The 13,362-nt window shown below is 42.1% G+C and overlaps 1 protein-coding gene across 2 annotated transcripts in view; it reads left to right on the top strand.

Annotated features, from left to right (window-relative positions):
* LOC140481424 (PC3-like endoprotease variant B) overlaps window positions 1–13,362 on the top strand; it is an 865,619-nt gene that overhangs the window by 108,121 nt on the left and 744,136 nt on the right. For both annotated transcript variants that reach the window (XM_072577588.1, XM_072577587.1), the window contains exon 2: window positions 5–194. In XM_072577588.1, coding sequence (XP_072433689.1) covers window positions 15–194 — 180 coding nt within the window. In that variant the 5' untranslated portion in view covers window positions 5–14. The remainder of the gene's footprint in view (window positions 1–4; window positions 195–13,362) is intronic.

The following is a 13,362-nucleotide window of genomic DNA, read 5'->3' as shown; positions in this document are numbered from 1 at the left end:
CCAGGTTTAGATACATGGCTTTTGGAAAGCCCGTCATCTTACTTTTCCCCCTTTGCTTCCTGCAAAGTGTGTTGGCAACCACTAGAGGGGAGGAGACTGCTGGTCCTTTCAATTACTACACCATTGAGATAGACGAGGGAGAGGACGTAGCCAGAGACGTGGCTAAAAGGAATGGCTTAGAGTACGTCCTACCGGTCAGTGCAACTGTTTTAAATATTGTATAACACTTAAAATATTTTTATTTATTTTTTCAGTGCTATTGTGATAATTATTTGCAACAGAAGGGTATTTCATAGTAATCAGTGCAGCCAAAGCCACTGCTGTGAAAAGAGACATTGATGGTGAAGAATGATACTTGCACAGTTTAGGTTATTTAAACAAAAATAGCAGGTTTCAAGTTGTAAGTTATTTTTTGCATGCCTTCAACTGTTTTTTTAAAAAATCAAGATATTTCACTACCCCCTCAAGAATTCGGCCAGTATTCTAGAAATTGCAAGTTTTTTTTAATGGCATGTGCATGTAGTTTGAAATGAATTTCTCTTTTAAAAGAAAGATAGATGTGAAACCAGTTTGGTTAATTCCCCTGAAGATAAATGCCTGATGCTCCTTTTATTGCTTAGGGAAATGGTGACAATTATTGAAATGCAGTTCATGTTTTATGTGGCCACAGCATAAAGCTCACATTCTTAATAAAATGAAGCAGCTGTCTGATATTTTTTCTGTGGCTATTTTGAGAAGTTGAAGTTATGAATAGGAGGGAAAAAACATACATTTTAAGGGCTTATGCCTCTTTTATAGGTTTTTAAGTCTTTGATAAGTGGATGTGCAACCGGATGATCTCATTTGCCTGTAACTTGTAATTTTTTTTACCCCTGGTTGTGGACTATACTTGAAATGAAAAGCAAAATTAATCCAGTTTATGCCAATACTTAACAAAAATCTTTGAACAATTACATATTAACTGGTCGTAAATGTTACTGACATTTCATTATTAAAATCTGGTTGTCAATTTATACGTATATAAATGCTGTTATAAAATCTCTGTACAATGTACCTGATTTTATCATTTAAGGCAAGTGATGCCACAGCTAGTTAACCTTTTTTTGGACACTCAGAGTTCAACCTGTGTTGGGTATTTCACTGTCATTTCTGCACCCAGAAGGTTAACATGCTACACAAAAATCTAGCTGCAAGCTGATAGGACTAACTCTTTGTGTTGCGAATTATCCCACCGCATAATTATTAATAATCACGAGTGGGAACAGGAAATAAGCAGACACCAAATAGTTGAGAATCCTATGATTCTGGCAGGAAGCTAGCCTGCATTAATAAAATGTGCCTGTGCCATTATCACAGTAGATAGAAGTGTTCCTTGTTAAGGATCATTTATTAACTGAGATCATCTTTTAGTTCGCCTTGGGGTAATGACTAATGTCAATGGCAAATTTCACAGTTGTCTAGAGAAATGAATTAAATTTGCAATAAAAAAGCCCTTTGGCTTGTTGTACATGTTCATTTATTGGAGTAGTTGAACTAGAAGAACTGTAAGGCAACCAAGAACATCGGCTTAATTTTCCTTATGTATAATAGTGACCTTTTAGCTCTATGTTGGAACAATACATATTATGAACTGGTGAATGGAATTTAAAGCACAAACCAGCAATGGTACCAGATGTGGAGTACCAGAGATATGTGGTATGCAGTCTTTCACTAATACATTCCATTTTTGAGGTTTTCTTGGGGGGGAAAAGTGTTACAGTACTGAAGCAACAGGGTTCTTGATTTTTACTACATGATAATGACTAGTCGTTGCTTAATTTTTATTAAAGTATAATAAACATTTCGATATTTGTGCTAAAGTGATCAGATCTCTAATGTATACAGCATTTGTTTGGTAATATGGAATTTATCTGTTATAGTGAAAATATGGTTTATTATATCACAGTCCATTTTATTAAAGTTTTTTCAACAATAGTTTTTGAATCCCTGCATTAGACTAGAAGGGGTTTCTAATGCTTTCAGCTATATAGGCAGTAAAAGCAGAATGTGCACTTGCTGATTCACAGCTCTTGTTTACTTTGTTATCTCCAGTCCTTCTGGGTCCTGGCTAAAACGTATTTAGTCTGTCAATAGTTGTCATGATTAGATCAGGATTTATAACTATATGAGCAATTTAGAATACTTAGATTTACTCAATTAATCTAAAGAGTCTCTGAATGTAAGATAGTCAAAACTTTCTCTTTGGAAAAAGAATGGACAGTAATTCATTACAAGAAAGCACTTATGAATGAAACATCAGTCTTTTTAACATGCATTAAAATGAGATTTGTGAATGAGGCAACAGATGAACTGCATTCAGTGCACTGACTGATATTATAATTGAAGCAAATGATGGACCTGTATCAAGATTAAATGATTACGCAGTGCCTCGACTAGAAATTCCACAAAATGAGGCTCAATGAAAGGTTCTTGATATATTGGAGTTTTAGAGTTAGTGTTTTGTTTAGATCTGGAATGAAGAAAATAGCAGCTAACCCATGTCGCAACAGTAACTAATTAATGGAAGTTTTACTAATAAGACATCACAATCGCTAACAGTTTTATGCTACACTGAAAATATATTTTAGTTGTTATGCTAATAACAACTAAGTGAGACTAATGAGAAATAATTTTGTATACTTGAGCTATTAATCTTACTCTTAAATAAACATATTTTGCCCACGACACAACAAATAATTAGAAAAGGTTCACGTCTCAGTCTGAACAATTAGCATAAAGGTCATTAAATCCTCAAAGCATAATGATTGTCTTTTCCCCACAGCAGAATAACAGAACTCAAATTTAGCAAGGTCAAAGAGCAGATTGAGTCTAAAATTTCATACTGCCTCAGTAAGCTTTTACCAGGTGGAGAGTTTGTCTCTGCCTGTTCTTTTCCATGTTTTACCTTGAGCTGTGCAAGTAATTGAAAAGTGTGTATGTTTTGATACAAAAGTCATTTTTTAGTAATGTAAACTAATCACTCAAAATCTATATAGATAAGTTCAATGAGAAAATATGGGAGTAGCAGTGCACACTTCACATTTCTGATCTAACTTGATGGATTTCATGTCTATGAAGGATTGTATCTGAAACAGTGAAAGAAGTTAATATAATTGACACAGTGCTGATCCACATCAGGAGACACCGAAAATTCACCAGTCTGACTTCAACTGAGCAACACATTTCAATTTAATACAAGTAAGAGAGTAGTTAACATGAAAGTCTTTAAAAGATAATGAAAAACTAAAATTAGAGTTTAAATAAATAAAGTTTTATACAGTCTTTGCAGTATTTATTGCATCTAAACAATAGGTACCTGTGTAGTGAAATTTATTATGCAGATATGGTGGATATTACTAACTGCTGTAGTGATTGATTCCCCCCATGTATGTGAATTCTGGAACATTCTTTAATGTAAGGTGATCCCAAACAGCACTGAATTATCCAATTACTTTAAACAATTAGCACAGTAAGAAAACAAATTACCTTACGGCCAGAATCATTTCAGTAATGGAATGCATAGAAGTACAATTCTTAACATCCATTTGAAAGGAAAAGACATTCTAAAATGCCACACACATGTAATGTCCTGAATTAATTATCATGCAGTTATCATTGCTGAATCTCAATAGTGTGCTTTAAAATTTAACATGTGATCCTGCTATGGAATTGGCTTGTGTTTTCTCAATTCTAAAAATCATCAACAAAAACCACATAGAAAATGTGTACCAAACGCAAAGACTTGGTACATATTTGAGTCTCACTCCCTCTCTATTTTAGTTTGAATTATAATTTACAAAGTTATCTATTCTGAATTATTAATCGGTTATAAGTATAAATAATTAACTAATCAAAAAACGAAGTGTCAGCCCATTAATCAGTCTCTGTATTTGTTTACATCCTATAGACGTCTGGGTCACAGCACTAGCATCACGGAGGTCTACATACCTTTGACTACGTTTCAACACTTTATTGAGAAAGTAAATCTATAATGCTTGGGTTGTGAAGTATCACAACCATTAAGTACACGGAATTTTTCTTTTTTTCCAGAGATGAGACAATCTCAGTAAATGTTGCATTTTTTAACTGGTGTTATGGCTTTGGCAAGGGATGACATACCCAGCGTAGAGTGACAAGTGTTGCACAGACTAACACACCCTCTCACACACTCGCGCGCGCGATCAGTCTCTCTGCCGCACATGCTCGGTCGTTCGGCGCTAGCTCGCTCTCTGACCCTGCGGGGCGCGTCTTCGCTTTCCGACCCTGTGGCGCGCGCACGTGCGCTCTCGGGTCCTGTGGCGCGCGCACGTGCGCTCTCGGGTCCTGTGGCGCGCACACGTGCTCTCTCTGACCCTATGCCGCACACGCGCTCTCTGATCCAGTGGCGCGCGTGCACGCTTCTATGACCCTGTGGCGCGCGCACATGTGCTCTCTCTGACCCTATGGCGCGCACGTGCGCTCTCCGTCCCTGTTGCGCGCGCACGTGCTCTCTCTGACCCCCGTGGCGCGCGCACGTGCTCTCACTGACCCTGTGGTGTGCGCACATGGTCTCTTTGACCCTATGCCGCACACTCGCTCTCTGACCCTGTGGCGTGCACTAACTCTCTGACCCTGTGGTGCGCGCATATGCTCTCTCTGACCTTGTGGCACGTGTACATGCTCTCTCTGACTCTGTGTTGCACACTTGCTCTCTGACCCTGTGTGGTGCGCGTGCTCTCTCTGACACTGTAGCACTAGCATGCTTGCTCTCTGACTGCGTGGCACGTGCTTGCTCTCTGACCCTTTGGCGCCCCCACCCGCGCTCTCCACGGGTCACACCCCTGCCTGGCTTCTACCTCCATTTGTCGCCTGCGACTGCTATTTCTCTATGTCTCTCTCCTCACCCCACACTCACAATGCAGTTCTTCACCCCGCCCTCAAGCTCCCACTGCCCTCTCCCGCCCTCGAGCTCTCGATCACCTCCTCCCCTGCCCTAGAACTCCCGCTAACCTCCTACCCCCTCCCTTGAGCTCTCACTGCCCTCCCCCATCCTCGAGCTCTCACTCACCTTCTCCCCCGCTCTCGAGCTCTCATTCTCCTCCCCCACCCTCGAGCTCTTGCTCACCTCCTCCCCCACGCCCTTGAGCTCTCGCTCACCTCCTCCCCCGCCCTCAAGCTTTCGCTCACCTCCTCCCCCGCCCTCAAGCTCTCGCTCACCTCCTCCCCCACCCTCAAGCTCTCGCTCATCTCCTCCCCCGCCCTCAAGCTCTCGCTCACCTCCTCCCCCACCCACGAGCTCTCGCTCACCTCCTCCCCCACCCACGAGCTCTCGCTCACCTCCTCCCCCGCCCACGAGCTCTCACTCATCTCCTCCCCCGCCCTCGAGCTCTCGCTCACCTCCTCCCCCGCCCTCGAGCTCTCGCTCACCTCCTCCCCCGCCCTCGAGCTCTCGCTCACCTCCTTCCCCTGCCCACGAGCTCTCACTCATCTCCTCCCCCGCCCTCAAGCTCTCGCTCACCTCCTTCCCCTGCCCTCGAGCTCTCGCTCACCTCCTTCCCCTGCCCTCGAGCTCTCGCTCACCTCCTTCCCCCGCCCTCGAGCTCTCGCTCACCTCCTTCCCCCGCCCTCGAGCTCTCGCTCACCTCCTTCCCCTGACCTCGAGCTCTCGCTCACCTGTTTCCCCTGCTCTCGAGCTCTCGCTCACCTCCTTCCCCTGCCCTCGAGCTCTCGCTCACCTCCTTCCCCTGCCCTCGAGCTCTCGCTCACCTCCTTCCCCCCGCCCTCGAGCTCTCGCTCACCTCCTTCCCCTGCCCTCGAGCTCTCGCTCACCTCCTTCCCCCCGCCCTCGAGCTCTCGCTCACCTCCTTCCCCTGCCCTCGAGCTCTCGCTCACCTCCTCCCCCGCCCTCGAGCTCTTGCTCACCTCATCCCCCGCCCTCAAACTCTTGCTCACTCACCTCTTTCCCCCGCCCTCAAGCTCTCGCTCACCTCCTCCCCCCACTCTTGAGCTCTCGTTCACCTCCCCCATCCTCAAGCTCTCGCTCATCTCCTCCCCCCGCCCTCGAGCTCTTGCTCACCTCCCCCCCGCCCTCGAGTTCTCACTGACCCCACCGCACTCGTGCTCCATCTCTGTAAAGCAAATGTGCTGGCTTGCTCTCCCTCTCTGTCACATGTGCACTCTCCCTCCCTCTCTCTCTCTCTCTCTCTCTCTCTTTCTCTCTCACTCATACATACATGTATATGCTGGGGGAATAATTTCATTGATGTTTTGTTTCTATCAAAAAAAATCCTGAACTCAGCTTAAAATATGGACAGACTCAAAGCGGAACCTCACACCTAAAGTGTAATATCCAACCTGAGCTGTCACTTTTTGTACATTGATAAAACTTTTAATTATCTAGGGACAAAGACTTGAAAAGAATCTGGACTTTGCATTTTAATCAGCAGTCTACCTCCTCTCTGGTTAAAGGATTCTGTAAGGGCAGCTATTTTTAAAGTTGTTAACGTTTTGCTTATAAATACTATGTTTTATACCTCCCTGTCATACCACACCTGAGCAAGGAGCGGAACTCCAAAACCTTGCAATTTTAAATAAACCGGTTGGACCATAACCTGGTGTTATTTTGACCTTGTCCACCCCAGTCCAACTCTGGCATCTCCATATCAAGCATTATTTCAGGTTTTGAAGTACTGAAATACATATTAAGGGCATTATCAGTACAAGTATTTTTTCCACTGCCCAATGATGTAGAAGCTTTTTTTCAAATGCTAAATGCTAGACGCATTGCAAAGCGAATGAGTTAAGCTTTGCTTACATTTTATTACTTCAGTGAAAAGGAAGTAATCTACTTGCTACTATTAGCTGTTACCATGAGTGCAATATTCAGTCATTTTGTAGTGTGTTGCTGTGTGGCAGTATGCCTGAGCACAGAGTGCAAGGTTTTGGGGAGTTATCACCACTTAACACTCAGCTGCATTACTTAAGCCAATCCGCACCTGATAAAGGGAGGTTTACAGACCAGCAATTGCATTTAAGTGGATTGTCCTTTTATATTATTTTAGTATTAATTATTCGGTCCTTTCAGGCATTTCCTTCCCTTTGAATATACTGTCTTTTTCAGGTCTTATAGTCCCACAGGTCCCATCACTTCCCTGTGGCTTATGCAAAATATGTGAGCACCCAGTTAGAAAATGGCAATAAGCTATTCAAACAGGGTGTGCTGCACAATCTGAAGTTATTGTCACCTGAAATCTGTCCACAAGCATTTTTCAACGTAAGGTGGTGAAATGTCATTAGAATTGTGAATCTTGATGGTTTTCTCCCTTCTATTAACTTATGGAACTGATAGCATTTCTGACAACTGTTTCTCCTCTAATTTGATCAATATTTGAAAGGCTATCAAAAAAGTGGGGGATCACAACATGCAATTAACTGATGCTCATTTGTTCCAACTGAGCACATAAACATTATGCCGACTGCTTATTACCATGAGTGTAATATTCAGTTATTTTGTAGTGTGTTGCTGTGTGGCAGTATGCCTGAGCACAGGCTGCAAGGTTTTGGGGAGTTATCACCACTTAACGCTCAGCTGCATTACTTAAGCCAATCCGCACCTGATAGAAGGAGGCTTCACTTTGGATCATTTCCTATAAATTGCTACAGAAGATTGTCTGACTGGATCAAACTGAGCAATAATACAGAAGGGCAGACAGCATGCTCCAACCTACTTGTTGCAGAAAGTGAATGAGAGAAGAGACTTGACCATGGAGCCAAGAGGTCAGCCAGACAGTAACTGTGAAGGCAATGGAAGCAAACAACCCCCTTTGATCAACAGTCTAGTCCCAGGGACATGGATGCATTGCTAAACGCAGTTTAATGACCTTTCACAAGGGGTCAAGGTTAGTGATTATGTTTTTAAATATTTATATGCTCTATTTGACAGAGCTCCATCACTCAATCCTACCTATATGCCTTCCTCTTTCAGATATCGAGAAAAGTCTAACTTACTGAAGCAAAAAGAGTGAGAAGAGACTGAAGGAAAAATAACATCACTGGTTTATTTGCCCGCAGATGCCTGCCTTGGGTACTAACACTATAATTTAGATGTCAGCTCGGAAGTGAGGCCTAAGCTACATTCCCACTTGAGGATGTTGTATAAATCGTTTGGCCTGCAAAGGTTGATTTGGAAGCTGTGGAATGGTCCCACCAATTGATATATGAATAAATATTGCTGGGCAGAGCTAGTCAGTTGTTCCAGCTATGAGTTGTTTGTTGCATGTTTAGAGACTGTGTAACTTAGATGTAGTTGAATTTCTGAGGAGACAGCATCGATACAGTTAACCCATCTTGAGTTAATGTAATCTGTTATCTTGCTACTTTGTTATAAATTATTCGTTACTCAAGTACATGACTCTTCTGCCCAAGATATATTAGTGATGAATTCACTAGTGATGAATTCTTCATCACTCAGTACTAACAAAAGAAAATTGTAAGGAAGGGAAAGAAGACCTCACAGTGTGGTGCTAGTGGCAAGGACTGTTGTCAGAAGTGAAGAAAACATCAACAGTACAAAGAGCCCATAGCAATCTGAACAGAAGAGCAAGGAAGAGTTCTGCAGACAAAGAAGTGTGTTGTTACCACTTTGAATGTGTCAGCTTTAAGTTTTAAAAGCAGCAAGCCAGCCAGCAGCAGAGACAGCAACAGTCAGTTCAGACTGGAAAAAAACTCTAGCTGCATAGCAGCTTTCCTTTTAAAGCTTCAAAGAGCCAAGACCAAGGGGAGAAAAGTGAAAAATTGCTTGATATCTGGAAAACTTATTAGAAGGGAGTCTTCTGAGCTGCTAACAGGGAATGAAGTGGTCAACATCCCACACAAATTACAAGTTGACTCCCTAAGAGGACAAGATTCAAATGTTTACTTCAGTTCTGAGCTGAAAATTCAGAAAAAAGGCAAAACTTGTTATCTTTATTCAATCATTATAATAAACTGCAGAAAAATTCTTCAAAACAGAGGGATTGCTTAAGAAATTCTTCAAACCAGCAACAAAGTTTGAGAGATTAGAACCCAAAACTCAAAGACAGAGGAAGGTTTTAGTAAAAATATTTGTTTTGAAGTGCCAACAAATTTCTGTTGTACAACTGAAGACTTGTTCTTAATCCTTCACCAGTTAATACTAGTATGCCCTGTAGATTAGTATTACAAAGGTTGGTGGCAATAAATATATCCAAATAAATCCTGGCAGAACTAACTGTTGGCTGTAGGTATCTCTTCCAACAGAAGTCATCCTGCAAGGTCACCTTCAGTCTCTTCCGCCAAATATGAGTGACCTTCCATCAGCTGTGCTGCAGCCACCTATGTAACAATACAAAGGAACAATAGGACACGTATGAAGTAAATGAACAAGAGTGTTTGTATTGACCTTTATGGAATATTGTGTGGTTTGTTTGATAAAATTGATTTATAATGGTTGTTTTGTGGTGGCTTTTATTTCAGTCATTGTAGCTTTCAGGGTGCAATACACCAAAGATAAAAAGAAAGATAGGGAAAGAGTAGGACCCATTAAATACCACAGTGGTGTTTTGAGTGTGGAGCCAGATAGATCAGTAGGATCTAAATGAATTTTTTTTTATAAACGTCCACTGGAGTGAGGGATAATTTGGTTACAGAAATCAGGGAGAAGATCTGTGATATTCTGAAAGGTATTGGCACAGACAGAGAAGAGGCGGCTGTGGCAGACTTAAAAGTAGATAAATCTCCAAGGCCCAGATGAAATATATTCAAGACTGTTGTGTGAACCAAGGGAGGAAATAGCTGGGGCACTGGTAGTAATTCTCAATTTTCCTGTGGTCACAGGGGAGGTGGTACTGTTACTCAAGAAGAGAGCAAGGGATAAACTAGGAAACTACAAGTCAATCAGTTGAGTCTCAGTAGAGAGACAGAATTAATCTGCAATTGGAGAGGCAGGGATTAATCAAGAACTTGATTTTAAGGTCAGGTCATATCTGACAAACCTTAATTGAATTTTTTGAAGAGATGTGTAGTTGAGGGCAATACATTTGCTGTAGCAAGACTCTTGATATGGTTCTGCATGGGAGACAGATAATGAACGTCCATAAGATCAAGAAATTTTGGCTAATTGGATCCAGAATTGGCTGAGTGGCAGGAAACACAAAGTGAAGATCGAGGGATGTTTGTGGTTGTGTCCAATGGAGTTCTGCAGGGATCCGTGTTGGGGTCCCTGCTGTTTGCAGCATCTATAAGTGATTTAGATGTGAATGTAGTAAAGGTATTATTAAGTTGGAGAGGGTTCAGAAGACATTTACCAAGATGTTGCCAGGAATAGAGGATTTGAGTAATCAGGAGAGGCTAGCTAGGCTGGGACTTTTTTCACTGGAGCGTATGAGGTTGAGAGGTGACCTTATAGAAGTCTCTAAAATAATGAAGGGTATAGATAAGGTGAATTAAAGGTATCTTTTCCCTCGGGTGGCGGATTTCAAGACTAGGGGGCATACTTTTAAGGTGAGAGACAAAGATTTAAAACAGACATGAAGGGCAATTTTCTTTCTCATTGTTTTGTGCGCAGAACGAACATCCAAAGGGTATAGATAAGGTGAATTAAAGGTATCTTTTCCCTCGGGTGGCGGATTTCAAGACTAGGGGGCATACTTTTAAGGTGAGAGACAAAGATTTAAAACAGACATGAAGGGCAATTTTCTTTCTCACTGTTTTGTGCGCAGAACGAACATCCAAAGGAAGTGGTGGATGCGGATACGGTTCTGACATTTAAAAGACATTTCGATAAGTACATGAATAAGAAATGTCATTGAGGATATGGGCCAAGTTTAGTTTGGGTTTCTGGTCAGCATGGACTGATTGGACTGAAAGGTCTGTTTCCTTGCCGTATAACAATATTATTGACCAATAAATTCACATATCTTTCAAAAATTGGGGGTGGGGGGGGGGGGGGGGGGTGGTGGTGGTAAACAATGAGATGGATAGCCTTGGATTACAAGAGGATATAGACAGGCTGGACCAAATAGGCTGATCAGTGGCAAATGGAATTCAATCTGGATAATTGTAAATTGATGCAAACAAGGCAGGGGAATATATGATGAATGGTAGGAAGCACTGAAGATCAAAGGGACCTTGATGTCCATGTCCAGTGGTCTGTTAAGGCAGAGGCCAGATAGATAAGAAGGCAAATGGGATTCTTGCTTTCATCAGCTGAGGCACAGAATTTAAGAGCAGTTAGGTGATGCAGGAACTGCTTAAAATGTTGGTTAGGCTACAACTAGAATATTGTGTGTAATTCTGGAATCCACATTATAGTAGGGATGTGATTGTACTGGAGACGGTGCAGAAGAGATTTACAGGATGTTACCTAGCTGAAGAGTTTTATTCATGAAGACAGATTGGAAAGACTGTGTTGTTTCTCTTGCTACAGAGGAGAACGTAGTGAGTGGTGGTGGTGGGGGCGGAGGGCAGAGGGGCGGAGTGGACATGATTGAGATGTATCACATTGAGGGGCACATACAGGGTAGACAGGAAGAAATCTTTCCCTTTGGTGGAAAGACCAATAAACGGGGGTGCTCGCTCTCGATCTTCCACTCTGTTGCTCACACACCAGGTAAGGAACAGAAGGTTTAGAGCGAATGTGAGGAAAAATCTGGAATTCAGTACTTGTATCAATCGTCGAGATATACACCCTCATAATTTTCAGAAGTAAACAGATGTACACTTGTGATGTCAAGGCATACAATGTTACTGGCCAAGAGCTGGAAAATGGGATTAGAATAGTTCGAGTTGGTATTGGCTGGTGCAGACTTGATGGGCCGAAGGATCTTTTTCTGCACTGTGACTTCTATGATTATGCTTTGACTGTTAGCTAACAGAGGGGTAAGGCAAGGCACTCTTGTATGATGGAGAATTGTGGTTGCATTTATTTGTACTGTAGTAGGATGAATTAATCATGGAGTGCCTACCTGGAACTGCGCTGTCTTGTGTTTCTTTCTACCTTCTTCTCTTCCTTGGCTATTCACTGCATACCTACAGGCATGGGTTATATCTTCACGATAGTGAGATTGTGGTCTCCTGCATCTTGCACTTGCAGTAATTTCCCAGAGTGGTTCAGTAAGCAGAGGCATTCTTAAGCAATCCAATTATCTTCATAACAATATGTTGTGTGATGGTATGATTCTGCCAACATGCATATTCACTCATGCATTGCACACTGGAGTCAGGTAGTTGGTGGATGGTCTCCTTGTTGCCATCCTCTAGTTTCTTCTGGTTGGTACAGTGGTCTACTGCAGAATGAAGTTGTCATGACTGCTGCCAGAAGATTAGGCAGTGCTATGATGGTCAGGATGACTAGAATATCACTTGCAGTTGTGTACAAATCTGCTTTGTGGTGGTTTAATTAACACATAATATATTGCAGGTACTGTATCACACACACGCACACACACTCCAGTGTGGAGACTCTCAGCCATGGTAAAGCTTCAAAGCACTCTTTCTGTTTCTTTCTCAAGAATGAAATCAGTATAAAGTCATAGAGTCAAACAGCATGGAAACAGTGCCTTCACTCCAACTCGTCCATGCCGACCAGACATCCCAATCTGCACAGCTTTGATCTCCTTAACTAAGGAAGGGCACACTAGCCACAGAGGGAATGGAGGTTCACCAAAGTAACCACCAAGGAAACAGGATTGTCTTAAGAGAAGGGGGAAAACTGGGGCTGTGTTCTGAGTTTCAAAGAAGAAGTAGTGATTTCTTTGAAATTTGCAGATGTAAATAGGAAGTAACCGCTGACTGGAGGAGGATTCAAATCAGGGGTGCAATGTCAGAATAAAGGGTAGGCCACTTAAGACCAAAATGCAGATGAAGTTGTTCACTTCAAGGCTGCTGAATCTCTTGATTTTGATACCTCACTGAGCACATTCAGGACAGTTTTAAGCACCAATGAAGTGTTCTCACAAAGTTGGGCTTGCGTTCCAGATAATCTTGACTTTAAGTGAAGCATTGATTTACATGAAGGCCAGAGTTGGGTTCCTCGGGATAAATTTTGGCCTGAAATGCCAATGTTAGATTTGAATTAGAGTGCCATTTATGGACATTCACATTTGAATTAAATCACAAATCAAAACAATGGCAGTTCCAGAGAAGAAAACTGGCTTCTAGTTTGCAGAAAAATCTTTAAGAAAATTTACAGTACAGCTCAGTACTGCTCGTATCTCTGTAATGAGAAAGGAGGCCTATGGTCCAATAGGACAGTGGTGATTTTACCTTTAGTCCAAGTACTTGTGCAGCTACAGTATATGCAGGTACAGTGCAACTTACAAAAGTATT

Source organism: Chiloscyllium punctatum, chromosome 9, assembly GCF_047496795.1.
Source record: "Chiloscyllium punctatum isolate Juve2018m chromosome 9, sChiPun1.3, whole genome shotgun sequence".
NCBI classification, from domain to species: domain Eukaryota; kingdom Metazoa; phylum Chordata; class Chondrichthyes; order Orectolobiformes; family Hemiscylliidae; genus Chiloscyllium; species Chiloscyllium punctatum.
This window is presented reverse-complemented; position numbering and strand designations above follow the sequence as displayed.